The sequence below is a fragment of the Amblyomma mixtum genome, chromosome 3 (assembly GCF_055824585.1).
Source record: "Amblyomma mixtum isolate Tamu chromosome 3, ASM5582458v1, whole genome shotgun sequence".
Classification (NCBI taxonomy): Eukaryota; Metazoa; Arthropoda; class Arachnida; order Ixodida; family Ixodidae; genus Amblyomma; species Amblyomma mixtum.
In genome coordinates this window covers 260689907-260715691 of record NC_143014.1, presented here as the reverse complement: position 1 = coordinate 260715691, position 25785 = coordinate 260689907, and the positions used below count along the sequence as shown (strand labels likewise).

Sequence of the window (25785 nt, the reverse complement as noted above, 5' to 3'; positions counted from 1 at the left end):
TTGCGACATACGCGAGTAAAGACGAAGCAACAAATTGGCATCGACTGTGACGCGCCTTTGGCAGCCTAGAGGCGTGTGCTGCTTGCGTTATGCAACCCGGCCAACCTCGTGATGATCACTGCGGGCGAGACAGGTGGCGTGGGTGCTTGACGAAGGCTTTCCGCGCGCGCCTCAGAGACAGCTCATGACGCCTAAACTGACGTCAGGGGCTCAAGTACATGCATTGCTTATGCATCTGACACGAATCTACTCACGTAAGCTTCTAACATTCAGCGACGCTCTGTCTCGAGTAGCGGATTTGCCCAGGACCTTCGATAAAAAGAGAGTGAAGGAAAGGGGTGCGAAGAATTCGTAACATTGTCGTTATTTGCTTCGATAACGTGAAGACAGACACAATGAAATGGAGCTGATAAAATTAAAAGGCTGGAAGTTGCGACCAGAAAATCCGCAATGCCTGTCTGTTCCAGAAAAGAGAGGGATGAGAAAGTATGTCGCAACATTGATAAGTGCAGGAATAGCTGTCTGCGCGACGATACTCTCAACACGACACAGGGAAACAAGGCCCTTAGAACACGGAAACCGGAATGCTGTCTCCACTGCGGCAGCGAAAGGTGCTTGTACACAGCAACCTTAGATGGCTACTGAAAAATGTCCAAGATATCCAAAGATGCACACTGTGGTCAAAGCCGGTCCACGCCTGACCTACCAACAAGCGGACGTATACAAAAGCAGCAATGTTTGGAGAGCGAACCTAGCTCCTTGGCTGCACCCTGCTGTTCAGCCATGGCTGGCAGGACGACTGAACGATTCGTGCTGTCACAAAGAAGGTGTACCAAGGCGCCCCGGCCGTTCTGCTGACTGCCGGAACGACCCCCTACAAACTTCGTTACTGCAGCGCACAGCATCAATCTCAGCGCTGAAGTAATGCGCGCTTTTCTTGCTAAACTAGTCATCTGCACTATTTCAGATTAATTTCACTCTGGGCAGCCTGACGAAGTGTTAGTACACAGGCTTTTTAGCATTCATTTATCATCGATGAGCAGTTTCTGGCGGCCAGGGATCACACCATTGTTCTGGTAGTCTGCGGACACACTGTGCGCTTCTCTTTATTCGCTGTGGATTACTGTGTTTATTGCCCGCCACTCGAATGCCGTTGCCCTTGAGTCCCCTCGAGTCTGTCCACGGGCCAGCGCTGCATCGTTAGTGGATTAGCATACCTGTTTGTACCTTATATTCCATCCCCGCTTCTTTATTTTGTTTTTAAGAGATGCAAAATTTTCACGATCCCCAACCATCCGCACAGCGACCCGTATCATTCGGCCTACTGCTCGCGTCCTTGGACTAACCCCACTTCAGGGACGCGGAACGGAACGGCTCAAGGAGGCACGTCCGCATCATGTGACTGGAGCTCGTGGTCTGGGAGGTGCGGCGCAACCCGCACACTTACGTCCCGGTGGTCACGGCAGCAGTAACGCGAAACGCCGGCACGGAGACCAACGAGCTGGCCAAAAGAAGGGTCGTCGCGTAGCGCGACGATTCTATGCACTATGCCTCGCAGCTGCGCCGTATCGATGTCGAACGCGGCCCCGCCTCCCACGGCGATCGGTTTCCCAGGCACGTGAGGCGCGCGAGCGTAGCTTCGCCTTCGACGCTCCGATGAGCAGCGAACACGCCGCGCCGTCCATTTGCAACACCAGTGTTTTCCGCACTGCGTGCAGCCTGCCGTAAAGCAACGCCTTCCATTCCGCTGTTTCTTTTTTCCTTTCCCTCCTTTCTCTTTAACAATATCTCGCCGTCACGCGCTGCGGCCGCATCGGGGATCCTGTTTATGTCAGCACGTGGAGAAACGAGACGAATATAACGCTCCATGCGCCGGTTCACTCCCCGTGACACGTTGTGTTGACCCGCAAGCGCCCAGCTGACCTCTGTGCCCGGAAAACTTCTCCGGGATAAAGTCTGCGTGACGTCACGGAGTGACGAGATCGACGCAGCTCGAATCTGAAAAACAAACTGCCCGCGACGGCTGGCGTGGTCAGATGACGGCGTTGGAAGCGTTTGCCACCCATGTTCCTCATTCGCTCGCAATATTTTTTTGTGCATGTGATCGTCTGTGTGTGCGTGCACATATGAAGGAGAGAGAGCGTTAGAGCATAAGAATAAATGCAGCAAAAGTCATGGCACAAGCATCCGTACTCATTCGGTTTGGTTTTGTTTATGGGGTTTAACGTCCCAGAGCGACTGAGGCTATGAGAGACACCGTAGTGAAGGGCTCCGGAAATTTCGGCCACCTGGGGTTATTTGACGTGCACTGACATCGCACAGTACACGGGCCTCTAGAATATCGCCTCCATCGAAATTCGGCCGCCGCGGTCGGGATCGAACCCGCGTCTTTCGGGTCAGCAGCCGAGCACCATAACCACTGAGCCACCACGGCGGGGTCGTACTCATTCGATCGCTAAACTCCGACATAAAGACTGGACCGCTGCAGCAGTCCTCACTTTCAACGGTGTACTCCAAACAGAACAAGCGGGAAAGACAAAAATTTTTTGAGCATTGATCACTCAGTACGACTTCAGCTAAATCGACACGCCACCAGTGATTTGACTGCTTCCCGTGCGGCTGGCAAATCAACTGCTGCGCAAGACTAGCCTCTCGTGTAACAAAATTATGTTGTCGAAATACAATGTGACACATCCATACACGTCTGTGACTGCTGGTTCCACTTTTTTTTCCTGTTTTAACTATCGACTACAATAACTCATTAGCTTGTTTTTTGCACATTTGCAGATGAGAGGTTTTCTTGCTTTGGACGTTGAAACAAGTTTTCATGGTTAAGAGGCCTTTTTTTTTTATTTGCGGCACTATCGCTGGCCGGTAATGCCGCATAAATATTTTTTTTTCTTCTTTACTCCTGGTCCGTCCAATCCCGCTCAAATTCTAAACGTGCACAGTTGACTCCCGAGTGCCTTGGTAGTTGCGGTTGGCTAGAAAGAGTGTAGTTTGCCCCATCAACTTGCTTTAATTCTCAAAGTTAAACGTATGCAGGTTACAGCAAAAAACCTTCCCACCACGAAAGTCGACAGCAGAGTGGTTTCAATTACTTTTTCTTAATTTTAGCCGCGTGCCTTGTTTCTCGTGTGCGTTTGGATGAAATTTTCGGCAGCTTTATTAGCTTGCATCGTATCTTGACACGTGATTCTGTTTCGTGATTCTGACACGTGTCTTGACTCGGTATTCTGTTTCGTGATTCTGACACGTATCTTGACACGTAATTCTAATCAACCGTTTCGATAACGAGCGGTTTCGATTAAACGCGCCTGTGTCGGCAGCAAGCCCAGTTCTTATGTCTTTCTACTTCCTCGCAGCGTATAAATAAAGAAAAAAAAAAGCACCCAAGCTCCATCTACGGCGTCGAATAAATTGAGGCGAAGAAGCCGATGAGAGTGCTCCTAAACAACAAGCTTGTCTGACGTGTCGCAAGGCCGTGTGCCTGTGGTTTTCTTCCCGGCGTCTAATGCGTCCTGTCATTCATTGGGCTCGTGGGAGGCCGGAATGGGATGCAACACGCCTGTTGCGCGCGCTGCTTGCGTAGGAAAGCCTGTGCGTGTTGCGCCGAGGAAGGCCACGATCAAACAGCCTGTGCACATGGCGGTTTGCGTGGCGAAAGACGTACCAAGAATATCGTCTCGGTTCTGAGTCATTCACGTATAACGAGGATATCTCCCGCCTTCTCGAAACACAGAGCACGATATGCCAAGATGTGCTCAACCAAAGCACTAGTCTTTTCTACTCGGATTAATTAAACACCGATACTTCAATTTGTATCGCAGCACTAAGCGAATAACAACCAAGCAAATGCACAAAAAATAGCTCGAATTTTTGACATTTTCTTCCACGTTGAGAAGCACAGCCGATTGAGCATCAGTTATCGTAGACATTTCGATGCAGCGAGCGCAATTTTCTCGTATTTACTGATTGCTCGTTATTCGTTCTCCGCGGCGTATAAATTCTTAGCGTCCTTAGAGTGGACGCTTTTATTAGTTGTATTCTTTGCGCCGTTTCATGGAAGAAACGGAAAACCACAATTCCCTCTCTTTGCTCCACGTTTCGCACAACTGATTTTAAAAGGGTTGCAGACGCAAAATTTCGAACGCAAGCAAATGATCATGATTTGTTTCAGTACACTTCTAGCAAGTTTCATTTGCAGGCGTTGAGTGGAACGTAATTTCATACGATTTCTAATGTTGTCCGAGGAGCCGCTCGGCCTTTAGACCCATACTTACTTGCTTACTTAATACTTACCCATACAAGTTCACTTACCCCAATTATTGCGATGTTACCGAACCCAGTAGTTTCTCTCAGCAATAACCACTCCTGGCTGGAGACGATGACGTCATCAGTATTGTGGTGGTCCAGGTTGGCCAGTCGACCGTGACGTTAAGGTGCTCTTCAGTGCTGACGAGGACCGGGACTGAAACTGCGGTACAAAATCGTTTGTACTTCTTTATAGCGCGCTGGTGTTTTGAGCTTATTTTCCATGATTACTAAGCTAGTTGTAGGCCTCTTTCGAGGCAAAAAAAAAAAAGGGACATCCAAAAACTTTGTGTCTAGACCTTTTAAGATGTCCTCACCTGGTACGCGCAAGCAGTACGCACCAGTCGGGACTCAGTACCACCGGCTCCGACATACTTAAACCCGTCGGCCGCTCTTCACGGCACGGCCCACTGCTGGTCATGGTGTGAAACACTGACTGCTCCGATGTGCACAAATGCGTGCTGTGGTTGGCTATAGGTTGATTGAAAGAGAAGGAAAGAGAGCTGGTGCCTAAAATGCCTGAAGCGGGCATCGGTCCAGTTAACACTTCGCGAGACAACGGGACAGAAAGTGCTTTCAATCTGTTCAAACTCCCAAGCCAGTGCGGCGATGTTTAGTTGGGTTTCTTTTGCACGCTGGCTTAATGATTACTTTCCCTATATCTCTCATTCACCGTGTGTGAGTGTCCGTGTGGGTCGGTATGCGTACACTGCGTGTAATTCACTCTCAGTGCTGGTCATTTTTCCGGCTCGAAATATGTGTATGATATTATTTTTCGCCTCCCCATTCTTCTTTTGTGCTAGAGTAAATCGCTGCACCTGAACGATTCGGCTATCAGTGGACCCACACTACACAGCTCTGCGTCCTGCAACGAGAAAAACAAAACATAATAAAAGTGTCTCGCATTCAGCCTCAGCAGACATTGACACCGTTGCTCTGTCTTGCAAGCAGACTCGCCGTGATTGCTGCTCTGGCGGTCATATTTTGAGATTCCAGCCTTGAAACAGCTATCGGGCTCCCGATGAACGCGAAATCCAAAATGCATTGGGGCTCAAGTAGGAGTGTGAGTCAAGAAAAGAAAAAAAGTAGAAAGTCCTACTGCGCGCTTGCTGTGAAAGAACTTTGCAGTTCGACGCTGAGTTATTTCTCTTTGGCCACACACTGTTTTCATATCTTTTCATACTCTTTTGTTTTGTCTCGAGCGCGCGTAAAAAAAAGACATTGCTCCAATGTTTCTTCGGGGGTGAATGGCTGCACCTTATTTTTGCTGGCGCAAGAGCGATGGCCGTGACTTTCCTCTACTCCTGGCGGCGTCCGGCACGCGCTGCGATGCCGTTTCCCCTTGCAATGCCGAGCCCCCTTAAACCGCGCTTGCCTCCACGGCGGTAATACGGCGCACCCCGACACACCCGCCCCGTGTAATGGCGCAACAGCGCACTTGGAAGGGATATCGAAAGACGGTGCCCATCCCGGAAAACGTCTTCGGTCGAACTTCTCCGCCTCCAGACCGCGCAGAGGCTGTTCTAACATGAAGCATGAGTAACTACCCTGCGCCGTTTCAATCTGTTCTAGTTTTACTTTCTTTTCTTGAGAACGACAGACGGCTTCCAGCAGCTTTTGGCCTTACGGCCAGAAAGGGGTCCTTTCCCTCTCCAGAACATCGCAGCTTAGCCGACTAACGAAACAGAAAGAAGCGACGAACAGGAAAGCCCGCGTTAAATATTCCTAGTTTCCTGTCCTTGCATTAATTCTTATATCACGCCGTACAGACTCGCGGTATTCCGTATGTACTTTTCACCCCGACTGTTGTCGTTATTATTTCGTAGCGATTAGATTCCTCGTTACGCATAGCTTGTTCCATACAGCCCTTCACTAAGAACAGCTTGTCCCATAATCGCGGGAATTCCCCTGCAGCCACTTCCCAGACCTTAGAAGCAGGCGCACTGTGCGTGCCCGCAAACCTCCATCGTGTTACGCCTGCCCTCTCTTATCGCCATCTAATCGGAGCCCAACCATGAAGCATTCGGTGAACTACGCGTGCGCGTGGCTCAGGCCCTGCGGCGCGTCTTTTTGCGTTTCATTTTCGTCCTCTGTGTGGCGCCCACGACAAGAGTTGTTAGGGGGAGACCCGTGGGAAACACCGTGCCTCGTGTGTGCACGTCGGCCGTCCACTTTGGTGCCTGTAATTTCTCCTTCGTGCGATTCAATTGTGCCTTTGTAAGTGCTATGTGTTGAGGAGGGAGCAGTTATCGAATTACCAGAAATAGAATAATGGCCAGGTTGTGGGGTTGCCCGCTTTTTTCGCGTAGAATAAACGCCATACCTAATTATCAGGGAAGGCCCCGCTTTCGCCCTGGGGGAGAAGGGTGGAGGAAAGGGAGGTGAATGGGAAAAGAGGTACCACACCGATATAGAACGTTCTGGAAAACGGCGCGGAAGGAGAGTTGACAGCAGCAGGTTAAAAATCGCGCCAATACATTACGCCAGACAAACGGGATCAAGATCCGGGATTTTTTTGTTTGCCAAACTCACGTTTCAAGTATGCTTCTGAAAGCACTGCTACGTAAAACTTTGTATACGTATGCTGCCATCTGCTTGGTCTTCCGAGACTGCAGTATCTCCCAAATAAATAAATAAATAAAACTAACTGTTCCTTTTCATACTGAACCTGCATGTACAGCAGCGTATGCGTCTTTTGAACGCAAAAAAAACTGCACAAAAATAATAGCATGCAGGATTTACCTTGTCCTTCATGTGGTTTTGTGGTAAAAAACAGTCACAGGTTCATTACTGCGTCAATTTGTTTTTAACACTCCTTTATCAGAGCAGAGGTGGGAACTAATTTCCTCGAGTTTCTCTGCGGGTAGACAATCTACTGAGCATTCAAAACAAAGCTTTTTGGTTTAAAGTACACCCACGTAGTACATCTCCATCTTTCCTGAGGTCCTTGAAATAGAGCCTTTATTAATTCACTCAGTTTAAAGTCGTTTGCTGTCTTTGTGGTAACAAAATTACAAAGAACGCAATTACGGAATGTTGACTCACAGTTCAGCTTTTTTTGGCCATGACTTTTAATTGTGAGGCAGCTGTGAAGAATTGTAACATACTGTTGTGAACATATTGCTGGGAATGGTATAATCTTGCGTAGCAAAATTTCCTTTTAAGGTTTGTCCTGCGCTCGCGTCGAGGTTAAGACTGCTGTTGAAAACGAATAAGGTGTATTTTTAACAATAAATAATAAAAAACTACAAGCGTCCTAAGCAGGGATCTGCGCATATATTGATTGTCATGATACAACCTCAAGTTATGCGAAAAAATTGCGGCCGTAAACAATTTCCCATTGAAAAAGATGGGCTTGTCCAGAATTTCTGGGTACGTGTGAGCTCAAACAAAATAAACTGCGCCTGTGCTTTTAAAAGTGCAGGCAGTACGTCCGCCATCAAAAGTTCATGGAGGTGGACTCTGCCCAATAAATTTAATTTCTTCGCATCTGAAATGTAGTGCTTCAGTACAAATGGTGCGCTGTGTGAATCGTACAATGGCGATTAGGCCGCACGTAACTATTCCAGGATGCACTTCAAGAAGTCAGCGAAATTAATTTCTTGGCTAATTGTCTTCCATGAACAAGTGACGTGGTGTACATGCGGGAAATTTGAAACTAACTGAGTTTTAAATTATATCGGTATCCCGTCCCTTCAGTAATCTTTATTTATTTGGTACAGCTATTCTTAGGGGTGTTATCAAAATTTATAAATATTTATAAATATAGCAATTTATAAATATAGATTGAGTTCCCGCGGCAAAAAGACGAGTTGATATTCCTCTTCAGTGCACCATTAAGTTAATAAATTGATGTTCTTTACACTTTATTTTCAAACTACAGGCATGTTCAAAATGATCAGTTGCCGAGTGTATATAACACACAAACATATGACTGCATGATTTGACCTTTATATTGTTATATTGAAACAAATAAAATTCAATAAAAAACAGGGCAGTTAGTCAGCGGTTTCACCAATCCTGCAACTATTCGACCTTATCATTTCGGACGAAATGGCTATTCCGCTGCTTTAGCGCGTGAGTCAATACGCTTGCTTCCGAGTGCTGCAAACGTCGACCTTTCTGCTCAAGATGCTGTACAAAAAAATTGGAGGCTTATCAAGGTTAAGCCCCAGTGGATGCGAAGCATGTTAAGCAGCTGCCTCAGTGTGGATAGGGCTAAGTAACGGAGACGCGGTTTTAGGTTAATCGTCGTACTTTATTCTTTGCAGCCCGACAAACACACTCTTATGGTCCGTAAATGCATGTCTCTTGGTTTGCACGTAACTTATTCTGTATTGTCTTTGAGCATTTCAAGTCTAAACTGTTTCCCCACTGATTCGTTTTGCATTCCTATTATTAACGTCCTTAGCGTTTGGAGGCATCTTGACCGCATACACGCCCGGCGCAAAGACGGTGGCGCGGTTGCGGGCACAGAGACTGACGCGACGGCGGGCGCGCGCCGCTTCATCCCTGGCGTGACGTCACATATCACGTGATGCAGCGATGGTGGCGCCGCCGCCGCGTCGCGCGCGACGGCGCGAACCGAAGCCTGGAGGCCTCCGCCCGGCGACGTCCGACGGCGCCATGGACGGCGCGATATGAGGCCCCATCTGCAGCCGGTGTGACGTCATCACGTGACGTCATATCATGTGATCTCACTTCAAGGTCAATGGTGGCCACCGCCGGGCGTCGCGCGAAGGCCCGAAACCTACGTTATATGCTTCGCATAAAAACACCACCGGTTGTTGTTGCCGGCGCAGTCTCATGTGGCGAGTATATCGGTTTTGTGAAAGTGTAAATTAGCCGCTCATAGGCTTCCCTTTCTTCTGTAATACTTTTTGTTTTTTGTTTTTTAAGAAGGAAGTAGGCGGGCTATTTCGATCCCTTTTTTTCTACTAGCCTTTTCTTTTTTCGTCCACCATTTCAGGGTTCTCTCCAGGAAGTCTCTGACTCTTCTGATTCGATTTAATTATTCCGGTTATCAGCGTGGAAGCCACTGTCACTGCTGACAGCAATCAGTGGGGCTTAAATCATTTTTCTGTGCTTTGTGCTAGCCATCATCTTGTGTAGTGCGTTCACCTGATATTTCTGTCTGTCTTCCGTACTAGCCCCTACATTACTATCAAAATGGGCGGCAGTAGCGTCGAAGGGAAATAATGCGTTGTACCGTCATGCACGTATGTTGTCTTGTGTCCATATTTACTTAAAACGAGCTCTCTCCTCAGGTGTTCTACCCCTGATGCTGCTCTTTCGAAGTTGTACAAAATAACTGTCTTCGTTCGCTTTGTAATTACTTACCTGTGCACATCAGTCATTAACATTTCTTTCAGTGCCATATCAGTTAAAGCTGCCACGGTGACTCAGTAGTTATGGGGCTCGGCTGCTGACCCAAAAGGCGCGGGTTCGATCCCGGCCGCGGCGGCCCAATTTCCATGGTGGCGAAATTCTAGAGGCCCGTGTACTGTGCGATGTCAGTGCACGTTAAAGAACCATAGGTGGTCGAAATTTCCGGAGCCTTTCACAATGGCGTCCCCCATAGCCCGAGTTCCTTTGGGACGTTAAACCCCCATAAACCAAACCATAAACCAAATATCACAGTTAAACCATCCGCTTTTTAAGGCGAAAGCCTTTAATGTCTCATCGTTGTAAGCAGCAGTTGTCGACAGAAATGTCACGCTTTTCAATTGGTCGAAACGGTCGTGACGTCACAGTGCGCGAATTTCAAACGGGGCCAATTGTACTTTGGCTAGTAACCATGCAACCAATTGAAGGGATCGTATAGTGATGCTCCAAGTAAGTGGGACTCAGCTTAGTCAATTGCTTAATTACCCAATTAGCCTAATTAACTTTTCTAGTCAGGCCATATAAATAAATAAAACCGAGTAGGAAATTGGTCGAGCTCGGGAATCGAACCCCGGTCCTCGGCGTGCGAGACGAGCATGCTATCCACTCCGCCATGCCAGCTTTTTTTTTCTTTATTTTCGAGATTGACATGAAAACAATAAGACCACTTCAGCTACACTTGAGCTGATACGGGTGAAGTTAAAATTAAGTTTCACTAGATCATCTAGTAGTGTTACCCACTGGGGTGGGTCACGCTGCGCCTGGTAACATTCCCGCAGATAAACAGCACTTTCAACAAAGTTCTCACGTGTACTACGAGTGTTTATATCAGCATGCTTACTTGCATTCGCGTTTTCTACAAGCTGTGGAGGCCAAGAAGCATTAATAAGTCATAGGGTACCTCTTTGCGATCAACTGGTAGAAATCTGATACCATAAGGGTGCAGTGGTAGTTCTTTCTTGATGGTTCTCTGCAGGACATCCCAGAAAAGTATGGCGTCCCAGCAGTCTAGGAAAACATGTTCAATTGTCTCCGGCTGCTTACATAACAGGCAATTTGTTGTCCATGGGACAAAGATTCCTTTTTCATGGAGCCAGGTTTTAACGGGTAGTGTATTAGAGTGCAATTTGAAAAAGAATGTTTTCACTGTCGGCCGGACCGGCATCATTTTCACCCGTTTTAAAATATCCTGCCCTGGGCCTCCAAGGTAAGGCGCACGATAAAAAGGTGGCGGCAGCATAATATCAACCAGATCCTTATACAGCTTCTTTTTGGAACGTTATACAGGTATTCTAGTGGAAAACGCACTTCCAACAACCTGAAGGAAAGGACAACCTCACGCAAATATCCGTTTTTCACACGATGACACTATGATTCCGGGGAGCAGCCTTTGCAACCGCATTTGCATAACAGTTCTCAAAAATATGTCATTTTGATCACAAAGGAAAATAAAGCGCGACATCACTTGACGCAAAAACAAATGAACCAGTCCAACGCCACCGCTTTTGACTGAAATAAACAAGTTTGTTCGCCTGGTTTTCTCCCAGGTCGACGCCCAAAGAAAAACTGCAAACACTCGATGGATTTTTTGAATATTGCTGCGCGACGCACAGAGCACATTCATCACGTACCATATCTTAGAAACCAAGAAAACATTGCACACAAAGGCACGTGAAAAGATTGACAGCTGCCTTCCTTGCCACGCGTCCGCTTTCTCTCTTGCCTTTAACGTCTCCTCGTTCCAGTGTGTGCTGGGATCGCGATAACTTTTTAGGGGCACCCCAAGGTACCGCGTCGGTAAGTCAGTCCATTGCAGTCGAGAAAAAAAATCTGGTGAAATATCCCATTCCCCATGCCAATATCCTGAGCTTTTTCCCCAGTTTATCTGACATCCAGTTTGGTCGCAGAACTTTTCGACCACATTCGTAGCTTTACGAATGCTGTCTCTGTTTGTGCAAAATACCGCTATGTCATCCGCGTATGCAAGGATTTTCACTTCGGCTGCCTGAAGCTTGAATCCAGAAATGCAGTCACTGTTAAGAATGGCCAAGCACAACGGCTCGAGATATACTGCAAAAAGCAGGGGAGAGAGCGGGCATCCTTGTCTCACCGACGAGCGTACTATGAGGCTGTTGGTAAGTTCGCCGTTAACTATAATTCTCGTCGTACAATTTGCGTAAGCCATTTTTACCCCTTCTACTATTACGTTACCCAGGTTGGCATGCTCTAGAATGGAGAAAAGAATGTCATGAGAAACACGGTCAAAAGCTTTTGCTAAATCTAGCTGCATCATAGCTACTTGACTGCCAAGCGCGTCAACGCATTCTAATACCCTTTGTGCAACATGTATATTTGTGGCACTGCTGCGACCTTTGATGCCACAGGTTTGATGCGGCCCAACTAACTTGGTGATTACACTTTGCAATCTGCTGGCTAAAATCTTCATGAACACCTTGTAATCCACATTTGTGCGGCTGATTGGTCTATAGGACCCCACCAACATACGTTTCTCCGTGTCATCAGTCTTGGGAATTAAAACAATGTGGGAGGTATTAAAAGACAATGGAACTTGATTATTTTCATAAGCTTCTGTTAATACTTTGAGCATCAGTTGAGCGACGTAGTGTTTGAATGTTTTGAAGAATATAGCACTCAACCCATCTGGCCCAGGGGCTTTCCCAGATGGTAGGTCGTCTATTGCTTTTTCTATCTCCTGCAAGGTAATTGGCAGCTCTAGGCGCTGCTTGATTTCATCGTCAAGTGTTGGCATCAATTGTAAGAAGTTTACATGAAAACCTTCTACAGTCTGGCGCTTGTTACTGAAAAGTTCTGTGAAGTGGTCCACAAAGGCGTTCTGAATATCTCCTGGATCGCTGGTAATTGCGTCTCCGTATCTTATCTTTCTGATTTCTTTCTGGCAAGCGTACCGTTTTTCGTCCGCGAGCGCTCGCTTTGTAGGCGTTTCACCTGCCCACAATTTTTCGGACCTTGCACGTACGACAGCAGCTTTATATTTTTCTGTGTCATTGCGTTCCAGTTCGCATTTCACATCTCTGATTTCTTTTGTGAACATTCCAGGAGCTGTGCTTTCCATGTTCAGCAAGCATTCCAGTTCAGCGTGCAGGGTTATTTCTTTTTCTTTCTCTTTATACCTAATCACACTGCTCCTTTCTATTGCTTTAATCTTCACCTGCTCTTTGAATCTTTCCCATTCCATTGCAAAAGAAACTGGTTGGGCAATAAGAATGTTCTCAAAATCAGTCTTAATTTTCATCACGAGCTCTTCATCCTCCAAAAGGTTGGCATTCAGTTTCCACAAGTGCCAGTTAAAGCGTGCTTTCCTGCTCTTTTTTCCAAAAGTGGCACTCACAAGACAATGATCACTGAAAGTCACTGGTTGTACACGATAACTAGAGCATAAGGGAACAAGATCAACTGACACATATACTCTGTCCAATCGCGCATGACTATCGAGCTGAAAGTGCGTGTATTCCGGACAGCTCCCAGTGGAGAACACACTGCCAATACCCTCTAAGCTGTAGTCACTAACAAATGCGGTCAGCATTTCAGCACTCTTATCTCTAAATTTTCTCCACTTAGCTCTGTCAACAGCCATGCACACGCAATTGAAGTCCCCAAGAACAACCAAAATTTTGTCGCACTTGAACCATGACTCCAAGGATTCAAAAAAATTCTGACACTCTCTTTCCACATTCGGAGCATATACACAAATAACACGCCAACATAATTTCGAAAAGGTGAAATCAACAACCAAAAGACGGCCACTTTCACAAGAAAAAACCGACTCCACGCCTATACCCAAAGTGTTGCGTATAAATAAGAGGCATCCACCAGATGCACCTACAGAATGGCAAACGCACACATGAAAATTTGCCTGAAAAGGAACCACCATGCAGCCGGCATGTTCCTCTGACTCTATCTTAGACTCTTGGACTGCTATTCGATGGTTTGGAATGAACAAAGGCGCGTCTAGTGAATACGGTGTCTTCGCTCACTCCCATTCTCCTCCCTTCCCTTCCGGCGAGGTTTAGGTGTCCACCGAGATATGAGAGACAGATACATTTCCTTTCCTCAAAAACCAATTTACCGACGAGCGAGGCGTAGAACCGAATGGGCGATGGCGTTCTATGGACTCCCTGGCAGCGTTGTAAGACGCTGTCGCGTTCCACACTCAGAGGCGAAGCTTAACATCTTAACCACACATCAGTGACTACACTTTAGGTCAAAAAAGTGCCCCCCCCTGAATTTTAACGGGTGTCCACCGAGATATGCGAGACAGTTACTGCGTGATTTCCTTTCCTCAAATACAATTTTCACTTTCTTCATTACGGGCCCTCTTTGTCTTCTTTCACTCCCACTTCCTCCCTTCGTGTACGGTGCGGTTCGGGTGTCCATCGAGATGACAGAGAGTTACTGCGCCATTTCCTTTCCTCAAAAAGCGTTGCGTTCAAAGGGCAAGGCATCGCGCCGAACAGGTGGTGACGTTCCGTGGACTCCCAGGCAGCGCTGCAACACGCTGTCGCGTTCCGCTCCTAAAGGCGAAGCTTAAGCGTCATTAATTAGCAGTTAATTAGTATTCAGGCATTAATCAGTAATTAACCATTAATTAGTGATTTGTCATAACTCAGTAATTAGTACTCAATTATATGTGACGCCACCAGTGCCACAGAAGCAGTCAAAGTGGTGCGGAAAACGCTTTCGAATCTACGCACTTTAGACGGTCAAAGTGCCCCCTGAATTTTCTGAAATCTTCAAGGCGGAATAGCGGGTACTTCATAGTGATGGCGCGTTGCTTTATTGTATTCTCCATATTACAAATAACCTCATCCTTTTATGATACGCCCTTGAAAGGCACACCATGGGTTAAAATAAGTGGCCTATTGTAATTCACAAAGCTATATTTTCCTGACGCCATGAAATGCGTGCAGCGTTTCGGAACCTGCACCAGCCTTCAGCTGATCAGGGACCGCATTCACGCAGCCCTTCTCACGTAAGTAGCCTCGTCGTAATTGGTCGGCATCCATAAGCAGAGGTCAATTCCTTTACAAATAACTCTACCGTTGTTGAGACACCGGCCGGCCGGTCACGTGAAGCTTTATGAGTTACGTCTGATTTTCAGATGCTGCTTCATCTATACGGAAATGTACGGTATTGCCATAGATCTGCTATATAGTCTCGCGCGCTAATGAAACTCGACACGCAGGCTGCATTGCGATCTTTCCCCTGCAGTCACCGGCGTAGTCAGCCTCGTCGCGGACGAGTGGTTTCTTCGCGATTGCGCCGACTGAGCAAGGAAATAAAACCGCGCCTCGCCGCTTATCAGGGACTACCGCCAGCGGAAAAACAAATACTCCTCCCAAACTGCGATCACCGTGATTAATTACTGGGAAGCAGGAAGCTGTCGGTGGCGTATGCCGACGCGTATACACGCAGCGCGGGAACCGGCGGCAGCGCTAGCGGGCGCCGGAGAATACACAGAACCTTCCCTTTTTCCGTCCGATAACAAAAGAAAGCCCCCGCCACGTGAAGCGTGAAGCGAGAGATAGCGGGGTCATTAGCATCTGTCAGGCATTGTTTTCATGCTCGCACACCTTCTGTTCTGAAAGAAGCGCATTAAAGACCTCAATTAAAGAGAACCCGCGGAAGCTAATTACGGCGGCTTGAACTGGCAGGGTCGCCGTCTCGGCTAGGCGCTTGCGTCAGTAAAGAAAAAATGCGTTCTCAAAAAAAAAAAAAATCCGTAAACTGAGAGCCTCATAGCGTTTCGGTAATGTTAGTGTTGGTACATCGGATAAGGAACGAAAGGGACGTAATGGCTTACAGGGACAGTTTTTAGGAGCGAGAACGCGTTTTTTGAAAGGCTACTAACTATTTAGCTTTTTTTTTCGTTGCTATGATTTGTGGGCAAAAAAGTATACCTGCGGCACTGTAATTACCATCAGTGCAAGAGATTCTGCTGCCAAACGGGACAACAAAGTTCACCGGTTCATCGTTCAGTCCTGTGATTCAGAAAGAGTGTTGGGTACAAATGGCAGCCACTATCCAGGAAACTTACTTTCTAACTGCAAATTCCAGCAGGCGCACAGATTCTGCCAGTTCTCCGCAACCAGAAAGCTCGCCTGATGAAATAATTGATGGAAAGGTAGCTCGTCTACTTATAAACAATATTCATTAGTTATTTACGCTCAATAAACCCTGTTCAAACTCCGAAGTAACGATGTATGGCAAGGAGCATATGACGAACTCAAGTCTCATGCGTTGGAGTGTGCGAATAGTGGGTTTTAAATACTAATTGAATTCCAATCGAATAGTGTTCCTACCCAATCGAATACAAATCAAATATTTTTACGAATATTCGCTACTTGTGCGAATATTCGTAGGAAACGATAATCGTGTGGGGCAGCGAAGCGCTGCTTGCATGGTAAGGTGGTGCGGTATACGGCGCTTTAACTTACGAAATTGCCGCCATCGCTGTCAAAAGACGTCAGAATGGTTTCCTGTAGAGGGCACGCAACATGAGGTCAGTACGTTAACTATATGACTACTATGTTAACATATGGGGAAATTACTTTTTGGTAGTGGCGAAGAGAGCAAATAATCTAGCGCCCCATTTTAATAGATGAGAGGGCCAGCCCTACGCATGAAGCGTGGCCTCTTAGATCGAGTATCAAAGAAGGGTTTGCTGAACCTGCCTGAACCCTGGCGCGTCGCCCAGTCTTGGAGGCCCTGTATGGGCATTAGAGACGCCGCGACTCGAATGTATACCGCGTCACGGCGCTGAGCCCTCCATCCCGCGCAGATCGATCTTGGCACCGTGTTTCGCAGCGTCGTAGTGTTCCCTGTTTTCGAAAGCGTCGGCGAAGAAAACTACGACGTGCCTTATTCCTACTCCGCGCCAGTTATTCCAAAAGTACTCGAAACCTGCTAATATATTTGATTCGCTTGGAATACTTTTGAACATGCATGAACTGTTTTATTAATTTTACGAATCGAACACGAGGGTACCCGGTTCGCTGTTCGAAAATTTCGAACCTTCGCACACCCTTACTGTTGGAACGGATGGAGGTCGTCGATTACAAAATATATTGACCAAAAAAATATACCGACCGAAATATAAGTTACATTGTTGTGTCTCAACACAATCATGCATTAGCAATCGAAATTGATCGACTGATATGAGCTCTGCGCAATCTTTGTTTACATTCCTTTATAGTAGAATAACGAAAGTGAAGCACGAGTTCTTCCTAATTACACGTAGACGACTGGTCCTTTCTCGTGATACCGTTACCTGTGAAGAAATCAAAGGTTTGGACGTAAGCTTAAGTATACCTATTTTATTTTACTTGTGGAGATGCGGAGACAATCGCAATGCCGTCTATAACACAAAAGAAACTGCATCAGCTGAGAAAAAACTGTGCTATTTGAAACGCAAGCTTCGACTTGCACCAGCAGATGTCCGACTCACCGCATACGTGACTTTAGTACGCCCCAAGTTAGAATATGCAAGTGTTGTATGGAATCCTTTTAGAAAAAACCAAATAGATAAAATTGAAAAGGTTCAGCGACGGGCTGCAATGTTCATACTCTCAAAATACAGGTCAACAGACTCAGTAACGGAAATGCTAGATAAATTGAACTTGCCGCAACTTTCCCAACGACGACAAATAGCCAGACTAAAGTTCATGTATCTAATAAGTAAAGGCCAATTCAATTTCAACACAGAACGGTACCTTCAAACACGATCATCACGTCCAGTACGCGGTAGCCATCCTAGGCAGTTCCTTCCTCTACAGGTAAGAACAGATACGTTTAAGTTTTCGTTTTTTCCAAGAACAATTGAACTTTGGAATTCCATACCATACGACATAATAGAAATCAATTCCCTTGAGCAATTTGAACACTCTATCCTCCACCACTTCGCTGCTGATACATTAACAGTATAGCAGTCAGACAGATACCCCTTCCTCCCCTTTATTGTTATTTTTATTTACGAAGTGCGCTGTAACCTGAAATGTAGCACCTTTGATAGCCCTGTAACCCCAATTTTTGATGTTACCTTTCTACCATTGTGTTCTTGTACGGCGAGCTGACTGGAAGTGTATCCATGAAGAAAATTGTGTATATAGAAAACTGGCGCTGGCTTGAATTGTGCACTTATGTCGTATTTACTGCACTGTATTTGTGTTGTATATATAAAAAAAAGTCATTGAATTCCCACCCTGTATCGGCCCAAAAGGGCTAACAGTATCAATAAATAAATAAAAAAAAATAAAAATAAAGAGTCCGATCGACTGAAACTGTCATCGCGTCATTTAATCATAATTATGACTCTGTCTAATCAAGGATATGCGTTCGATGCGATCTAAATGGCCTAGACCAATGCCACAGCACAGTACTCGTTAAAAAAACAAGCGTTTTCCTTAAAAAAAAAAGCGAGAGAAAAGCAACGCCATAATCACAGCCTGCTAAGCAGGCAGCACGATAGCCCAATAGTGTACCAGCTTGACTGTCTGCCTGCCAAAGCCTAGTGATCGTTTCTGTCAAGACGCGTTGCATTTTAATGGCGAATAATTTCGCTGGATAAGCGCCTGTGTATTGGCTCTTAGAAAATCACAGGTCTTGTTTCCTTGCACATCAACCTCCGACCACTTCAACGTATTCTATATCAAACTCGCTTCGCACCACCGCAATTTAACGCAGATGAGCACAGCATAAGACGTGAGTCAAGCTTTGCCCGGCTGCTATTCTGAATGCACAAAACTTCGACCCCGGCCTGGTGCTTCGAACAGACCGCTAAAAACTGTAGCCTGTCATGTGCTCATATCCCTCCTTGCAGGAACGTTAAAGAGAGATAATGGCACCTCTAACAGTTTATTTATTTATTTATTTATTTATTTATTTATTTATTTATTTATTTATTTATTTATTTATTTATTTATTTATTTATTTATTTATTTATTTATTTATTTATTTACAAATTCTGCAGGCCCTTCTCTGGCCCATGCAGGAGTGGAAGGCGGAAAAAATCACAATAGAGAATTGAACTTGAGTTCGAATTGTATTTAACTCAAACTATCAACGCGTTGGTACCTTACTGTGCAGTTCACACCTTAAATCCACCCTGAACGACAAGCGATGACATCAAGTATATTGTAGCTGTAAATTATTTCTAGCGTTGTATCTTATGAAAAATGACATAGGCAAGAACAGGCTTTCAAGGCGGCCGCTTCTAGTTCGACATCGCAGCACCTGAGCAGCTGAATCGAGGCTCGAAACTTCGCTTCATAGCAATTTTTCTACCGTGTACCCGTTCCCGTTGACATAACGGCTTCAGTGCCCCTTAGCATACGGACTAATAGCAATGTTTTTGTGTCTGCTTTTTCGTCTCATGTGGTGACTGAGAAAGAAGCAGATGAGATACCACAAAATTAACAATAGCGTCAACCATTGTGGTTAAAGTGCGCATAAGTTTCTTTTTTTTTTTTTACTCTTGGACACAGGTGCAGCATATCCTGAAATGGACAGAGAATGCCGAAATTACCAAAAACCAAGCGAGAGTAAAGCGTAAATTTCACGCGTCGCTGATGTTCTCGGGGAAGAAACAATTAGCGGTAACTGAACGACGTACGTACGCGCAAAACACGTTAAGGTTTGGCCCTTGCCAACGTTGGATGGTTGTGTGTTTAAATCTCTTCCTCCTTTGTATCGCCCTTCAGGGTTCCAAGAGTATCGAAGCAAAGACAGCGCTTTCACTTGGGGTGTAATGCGCGAAACTCGGCGACAGCTGGTATAAACTACTCTCGCGTGCGCTTTATGCATTGTGTGAGACGTAGACATCCTCACACGCGCCATCGCGACCCCCTCCGCTTCGACTGGTTGTACATAGCCACCCTTTGTATAGCAAGCAGTTGCTGTTTTCTCGCCATCTCGAGGAAAGGCGGATCGGTGGTTAGCGCTCTCAATAGCGTGTTCGAAGCGCAGAGGCAGCGTAGAACGGTCCGTCTACTTTCATTCCGAGCGAATTAAGAGAAATGAAGCGTTCTTCTCGTAATCACGCTTTATACCCACCTGTGACAGGTGTCACGGGGATTACACTTGCACGACACTAGCGCGCACGTGGCAACCGCCGCTCGCAACTACATGCTTCAAGTGTGTGCGGACAGCCGACCAAGCGGTTTCCGTCCGACGTGCTACTCACAGCTACCTCTGTAATAAGAATAAAGCGCCTTTGCCGAGCCAGGAAGTTAACGGGTGTTTCCTTTCCATCCACTGCAGGAGAGGTGGTGTTCGTGGAAGAAGACGTGAACAAGTGCTCACCGTCGGAGCCACACTGCGTGACAGTGGCCCAGTGTCCGCAGGCACAGAGGGACATCCGCCGAGGAACGCACCCCACCATCTGCGACTGGAAAGGAGCCACTTCGTTGGTTTGCTGCGCGCAGCCCACGGGAGTGCCCCCGGTAACACCGGACCAACCTCGTACGTACAACTCAGTTTCCATGCAAGGAAAGATTCGTGAGCAACAAGCGGGGCAGTGCGTACGATCTTGTGCCGTTGCCTAGCAACCAGAGTTACTGTGGGGCAATGCGCTCCGTCCTAACGGGCACTTTACCTCCCTTCAAAAAACAAAAGGTGCGCCTACTTTTTCTGCAGAAAGCTGATAGAATCAGATGGGGGTCCGCCTAGCTCCAGCTTATACCCTCCGATCATTCTTACAGCGGAAGGTACGATCGCGAGCCGTAGCATTATCCACCAATGTCGTGGGACACTACACTCCGTTACAAACTCGAAAAAATCCTCAGTATAACAACAGTACAAAAACTGTTCCTGCCCTTCCTGTCCCTGACAAACCTTTCGCCACCACTTAATTACAAATTCTATGGCACATGCACTTAACTAGGATGCCCACCTCTGCCCGCTCTTTCCTCTATGGTCTCCGAGCCTCATCTACATGCGCAAGTTTTTTCGAACACGATGCTGATAAGGAGCATTGCCTGTTCTCCTGCTCCGTTGCCATTCAATCCTCCCATTACCCATACCCCGTTCCCTCAACATGGTGGGCCTGGCTAACCTTGGGTCAGCTGACGGACCAGCTGATTTTTTGGGGACCCTGGCACAAGATATTCTTGACGCTTAATGCTGTGTAGTAATGCGGTTGTCTCTCTTTCTGTCTCTATGACATTGCCGAAAGGCAACAAACCACTCATGAGACAATGTGTTCACTACAGCTTATGCACTAGTTACAAGACCCGCTTAACCGCTCTTATGCCTGACAGTTAAGTTCAGTAACCGAGGTTATGCTTAACCGCGGTTACTGAACTTGTCTGCAGTTAACGCGAACCGCGGTTCGCACCATTGTTCACGATCACGGCCATCAACGGCCCCTTGGGTGCAACAAGCGAAGTGACGCTCCGCTCGGCAAAACGAAGTTGCATTTACAGAAATCTCCGTTAATTAAAATGCAGTGTTTCGAGTGCCGTCGGATGACGCGGCAACAGCTCAGACTCCGCCATTTTCTCTGTTAACTACGCAAACCGAGGACGCCACGCTCGCTTCGCGGTAACCGCGGTTAGCGGCTTTGCTGAGGTTTGATCCACTGTGTATCATGGGCGAACCACGTTTTCGCGTAACCGCTGTTAACTTTGTCCGTGTGATAGGGGTATTAGTTTTTATGTTTTTTTACCTGCGTTTCTTTTCGTTAGCACGTCCCTTAGACTCAAAACAAATCTTGTTCTTCCGCCCTTCTTTTCCTGGATCGTCCGACAGAGGTACCGCCAACGATTCCTCCCGTGCAACCACCTGTTGGGCCACCTGTGGAACCTCCCGTGCAACCTCCCCCAGTTGTTCCGCCAACCAGTCCTCCTGATTTTCAACCACAGCCACCCACAGACCAGGGGACTGGAACGAGCGTGCCAGGGGCTACAGGCACCGGAGGAACATCGTCTGTGGACAGCGCCGGTTCGTCCGGTACCAAGCCAGGCGGAGGCTCGGAAGGACGCGACCCGGCAGCAGGAGACGAAGACTGCGAATGCGACGACGGTGCGCTCTTGTTGCTGCTGGTCCTGCGCATTGATGTCGCAAGCAAAAGAAAAAAAAGATAACAGAGAGGGGGGGGGGGGGGTAAAGGTGAAAGCAAAACTGGCGTCACTGGAAGCTGCACTCCTTGTCTTTTACCTAGAGAGGTTTATTTCACAGGTCGTAAGTAACAGACGCTGCTTGAACAGGGAACTTGTTTATTTGGTAGCCGGCTAGAAAACTCAACGGACGCAATGGTACTAATAACAGAATAATTTTGCAGAAGATAGGATGCAAAAGTCAGCTGGTTCCATAGCCGACATAGTAAGTATACCACATATAAGCAACAGGATCGGTAGTAATTAGAATAGTAGAATAAATGAAATATTAACGGTGATGCCATATGGCCCCATCGGCTACCAGTTCGCGGCCTTGCTGGGAGCGGAAGGCTGCCACTTCAGCCTGCTACACCAGAGAAATTGTGCGGCAGAGGCGCGCTTCGGACACGATAGACTTGCTTTGCGCCTATCGTGCATTTAAAGCCTCGCGATGCGATTGACGAACGGTGCTCGTAGAAACAGTCGCCCTTCAGGTAAGCCTCACCGAGCTGATGCGTCTGTCCCCTGCTAATGTCGCTCGTTGTCCGCAAAAGATCTTCCACGCTACGCACTGTAGCTTGGTGGGTGACGGGCACGGCACTCACGTAAGCAATGCAGCCATGTCAGGCGGGACGAAAATTCGCTCGCAGTTACGTAGCCCATGTCTCGACTTCGCAGCAACGAACCATTTGATGGGCGCAAAACGGGTGAAACGCGCTTTCCGTCACTGACATTTCGGTGGAATAGCTTGTTAGCTGCAACTTGCTAAAAGTTTAAAAATAGCTTTTCTCACATAAGGCAGCCAATTTATTGGCGAAGGCTTTCTAGACAAGGCATTCACGCAAGTAGTAATCCGGTCGCGACGTTATCACGCGAACGCCGGACAGGGCCATTTAATTAGGGCCATTTAATATTCCGATACCATTTCGATTTCATTGCGTTGTTTTTTTTACTCTTTCCTACTCTTCGCCGAAGGCTCAGGCAACTTCATGTCGTGCGTTTCCTCATCATCACCGGCTCAAGCCTAGCGATGGCGGGGTCCTTGCGTTGCTACAGCCAATCACAAAGACCAAAACAGAATGCAATAGAATCGACAAGGACCCGTTACATTATACCAGAGCCCTCTAGACTGATGCGCACAACGTCTTGCGTGAGGTAGCGCGTACAGCAAGTATCGATACGTGTGGCAAACTTCCGCCTTGCGCACGGCGTTCATTTTGAAAGAACCTCGCGGCGTTGCCTAGCGCAGTATAGCGTCAGCGTGCGCCGTGTGCAAACGCGCCATCGGTTACCGTGGGTCTTAACCCTCCTTCCGCCGCGGTCCCGCAGCGCTCCCGGTCAGGACTTGCGGATTGCGACCCGAGGCGACCGAGTCCCGACAGCGACCAGCGCGGCTGCTCTTGGATGAGCCCGTCTACTCTCTGGACGCCCGCAGGGTTCGAAGACCTGGACTGAACCGGCGGCGGCGGCCGCTCAACGCGGTGTCGCTGCTCCCGCGCCAGCAGCTCACCGGCCAGTCACAGCGCCAGCAGCAGCAGGAGCAGTCGCAGTCGACGCCGTCCGACAGTACCTGGCCCTGGATGGTAAGTCCTGTCTTCGCTGCTCCTCATCACCACTCCTCTACGCCAAGCTTAAGAGCGCCCTATAGGGTTATCCGTGCAAAGGAATTGAATAGCATTGGCAATTACCAATTATAGTTCTGAGCAGAAAACTTTCCCGGTAAAGATGTTCTTATGCGGAACATGCGACGTGCTAGCCGACATGAAGCTTAGGTTTATTTATTTATTTATACAAATACCTGCAACGCCCAGGGGCATTATAGCAGGGGGGGACAATAACAGTAAACATATACATAAAATGAGCATGTCACAAAGGAGAAGCATGAATGAGCACTCGTAAACTGTTAATGCGTTAGCATTAGAAGGGTAAGTGCAAGCGGAAATGGCGACCGCCGTCTCTCAGTAGCCGGTGGCAGGTGGCCCACTTGCCCATCGTGGCTACGAACTAACTTAATATACTACCTATACGTATTTAGTTTACTAACTCGGTTGTAAATAACGAACCATAGCATGCTACTTCGGATATAACAAAATATGATGTGTGAACCTCGGATATACCGAACCTACTTATATCACTTCCGATATAACGAACTTTTGTGCCTGGACCTCGGACCTTATGAACTTAGCGTGTTGGCCCTAGACATGACGAACTTTAGTGTGTCAATCTCGGATATGATGAGCGCTTCGCGTTAACGCATTCAAACGATCCACCGAGGATCGCCTAAAAGTTTTTGTCCTTGCTTTCTAACTGTTACTCGTGGGAAGAGTTTTAAAGGGTTACGGCCGGCTCAATACTCCGTTTTCCGATTCCGCACTTGAGGTCCCATATTTGGGTGTTGGCCGCATCATCCTGCACTGACAGACGTTTCTGAGGCTCGGGTAAACGGGGCGTTGACGTGCCGAAAGATTGCGGCATAGCGATGAGAATACGAACTTGTTTTAAATTCTCCGCTTGGGGCTTGAGTTTTCCACAAAATGGTCGCGTTCCGAAAGACGCGTTTTCTGCAAATGAAAATTATTCGCGCTTGATCCGAGCTATACAAGACCGTGCAGTCTGTTTTCAGGTATTAGTGATCCCTTCGCGGCATGCGGCTTTCCTCTTGGGTCATCGTTAGGATTTCAACACGTGATTACTAGACGAGGTTTATATGAAAGGTAGGAAATAAAGATGGAAAACATACCTCATGGTCGCGGGTTCGATTCCGACCGCAAGGACTGTATTTCGATCGAGGTGAATGTCCGTGCGCAGTGCGATATCAGCGGATGTTAAAGGACACCAGGTGGTGCAAAAAATCCGGAGTCCCCCACTGCGGCGTCTCTCATCGCCCATATGTCGCTTCGGGATACTTAACCTCATAATTTACAATATACAATTTTTATACATGAGAAAACGAAGTGTTGTCTGTGTTACAAAGTTTATAAAAGGGGTATGTCGCTCCATTCGCGCTGGTTGACCGGAATAAATTCGCTAGGCAAAAACGGGACATGCGATCACCTCACGTTTGAGAGTAGTGATCGATGCCCGGTGATTCCACTTGTCATTTGCCGCGGGAATAGTAGACAAGGGTACAGTTGAGATATGCTAAGATACGCTGAGCGCTTAGTAGATCACCACAAAATGTTACCAAACGCAGCTTATTTTCTGGAACTAACACCACAGTAAAAAAAGACACAAACAGATATCTTCTAAAAATAAAGGATTTTAGTTGGCACGTTTAGAACCTCGGACTTGCTACTGTTCTCATGGGAGAGGGTTCTGCAGAAATAAATTCTTTAGAAAGAGCAACAGGCAGAGCAAAATGTGTGAAAAAAAATTGGCAGTGGCTTAGTTCTGCTATGCCAGGATATATGTAGCGTGAGGTTAGGGCGAGATGTCCACATCTCGGTGGATACCTGAACCAGAGGGAAGGCGCATAACTGTCCTCTTGGAACAGTGGACACCTCAACCGTGCTTGAAGCTAAGTGGCGGTAGTGACACGTGTGTGCTGCATGCGTTGGCTTTGTCAACGTTGTGCCAGAAACGCGGCTCTGAAGCCACAGGCCGTCGGCGTTCGTTGTGTTCATTGGCGTTGGCGTTGACAACGTTTCACACTCCGATCATTTTAAGGAAAGGAAGTGCATATAATGGCTCCCTGGGTCAGTGGACGCCTGAATCGTGCTTATAGGTACGTGGAAAGAGGGAAGAGAGATGTGGCTGCAGGTATTGACAAGGTTGTGCCAAAAACGCCGCGCTGAAGCCATAGGCCGTCGGCGTCCATTGTGTTCATTGACGTTGGCGTTGTCAACGTTTTACACTCCAATCATTTTAAGGAAAGGAAGGCGAACGCGCGCGGCGAGGCACGCCAGCTGTGCGTAGTGACGTCACTTGCTCCTCACGCATCCGCAGCACGGCTCTC

At 47.3% G+C, this 25785-nt stretch overlaps 1 protein-coding gene across 1 annotated transcript in view; it reads left to right on the top strand.

The window, feature by feature from the left end:
• LOC149354574 (uncharacterized) overlaps nt 1-25785 on the top strand; it is a 44453-nt gene that overhangs the window by 10516 nt on the left and 8152 nt on the right. Inside the window, exons 2-4 of the mRNA XM_089583428.1 lie at nt 19996-20196; nt 21484-21756; nt 23160-23413. Coding sequence (XP_089439554.1) covers nt 19996-20196; nt 21484-21756; nt 23160-23413 — 728 coding nt within the window. The remainder of the gene's footprint in view (nt 1-19995; nt 20197-21483; nt 21757-23159; nt 23414-25785) is intronic.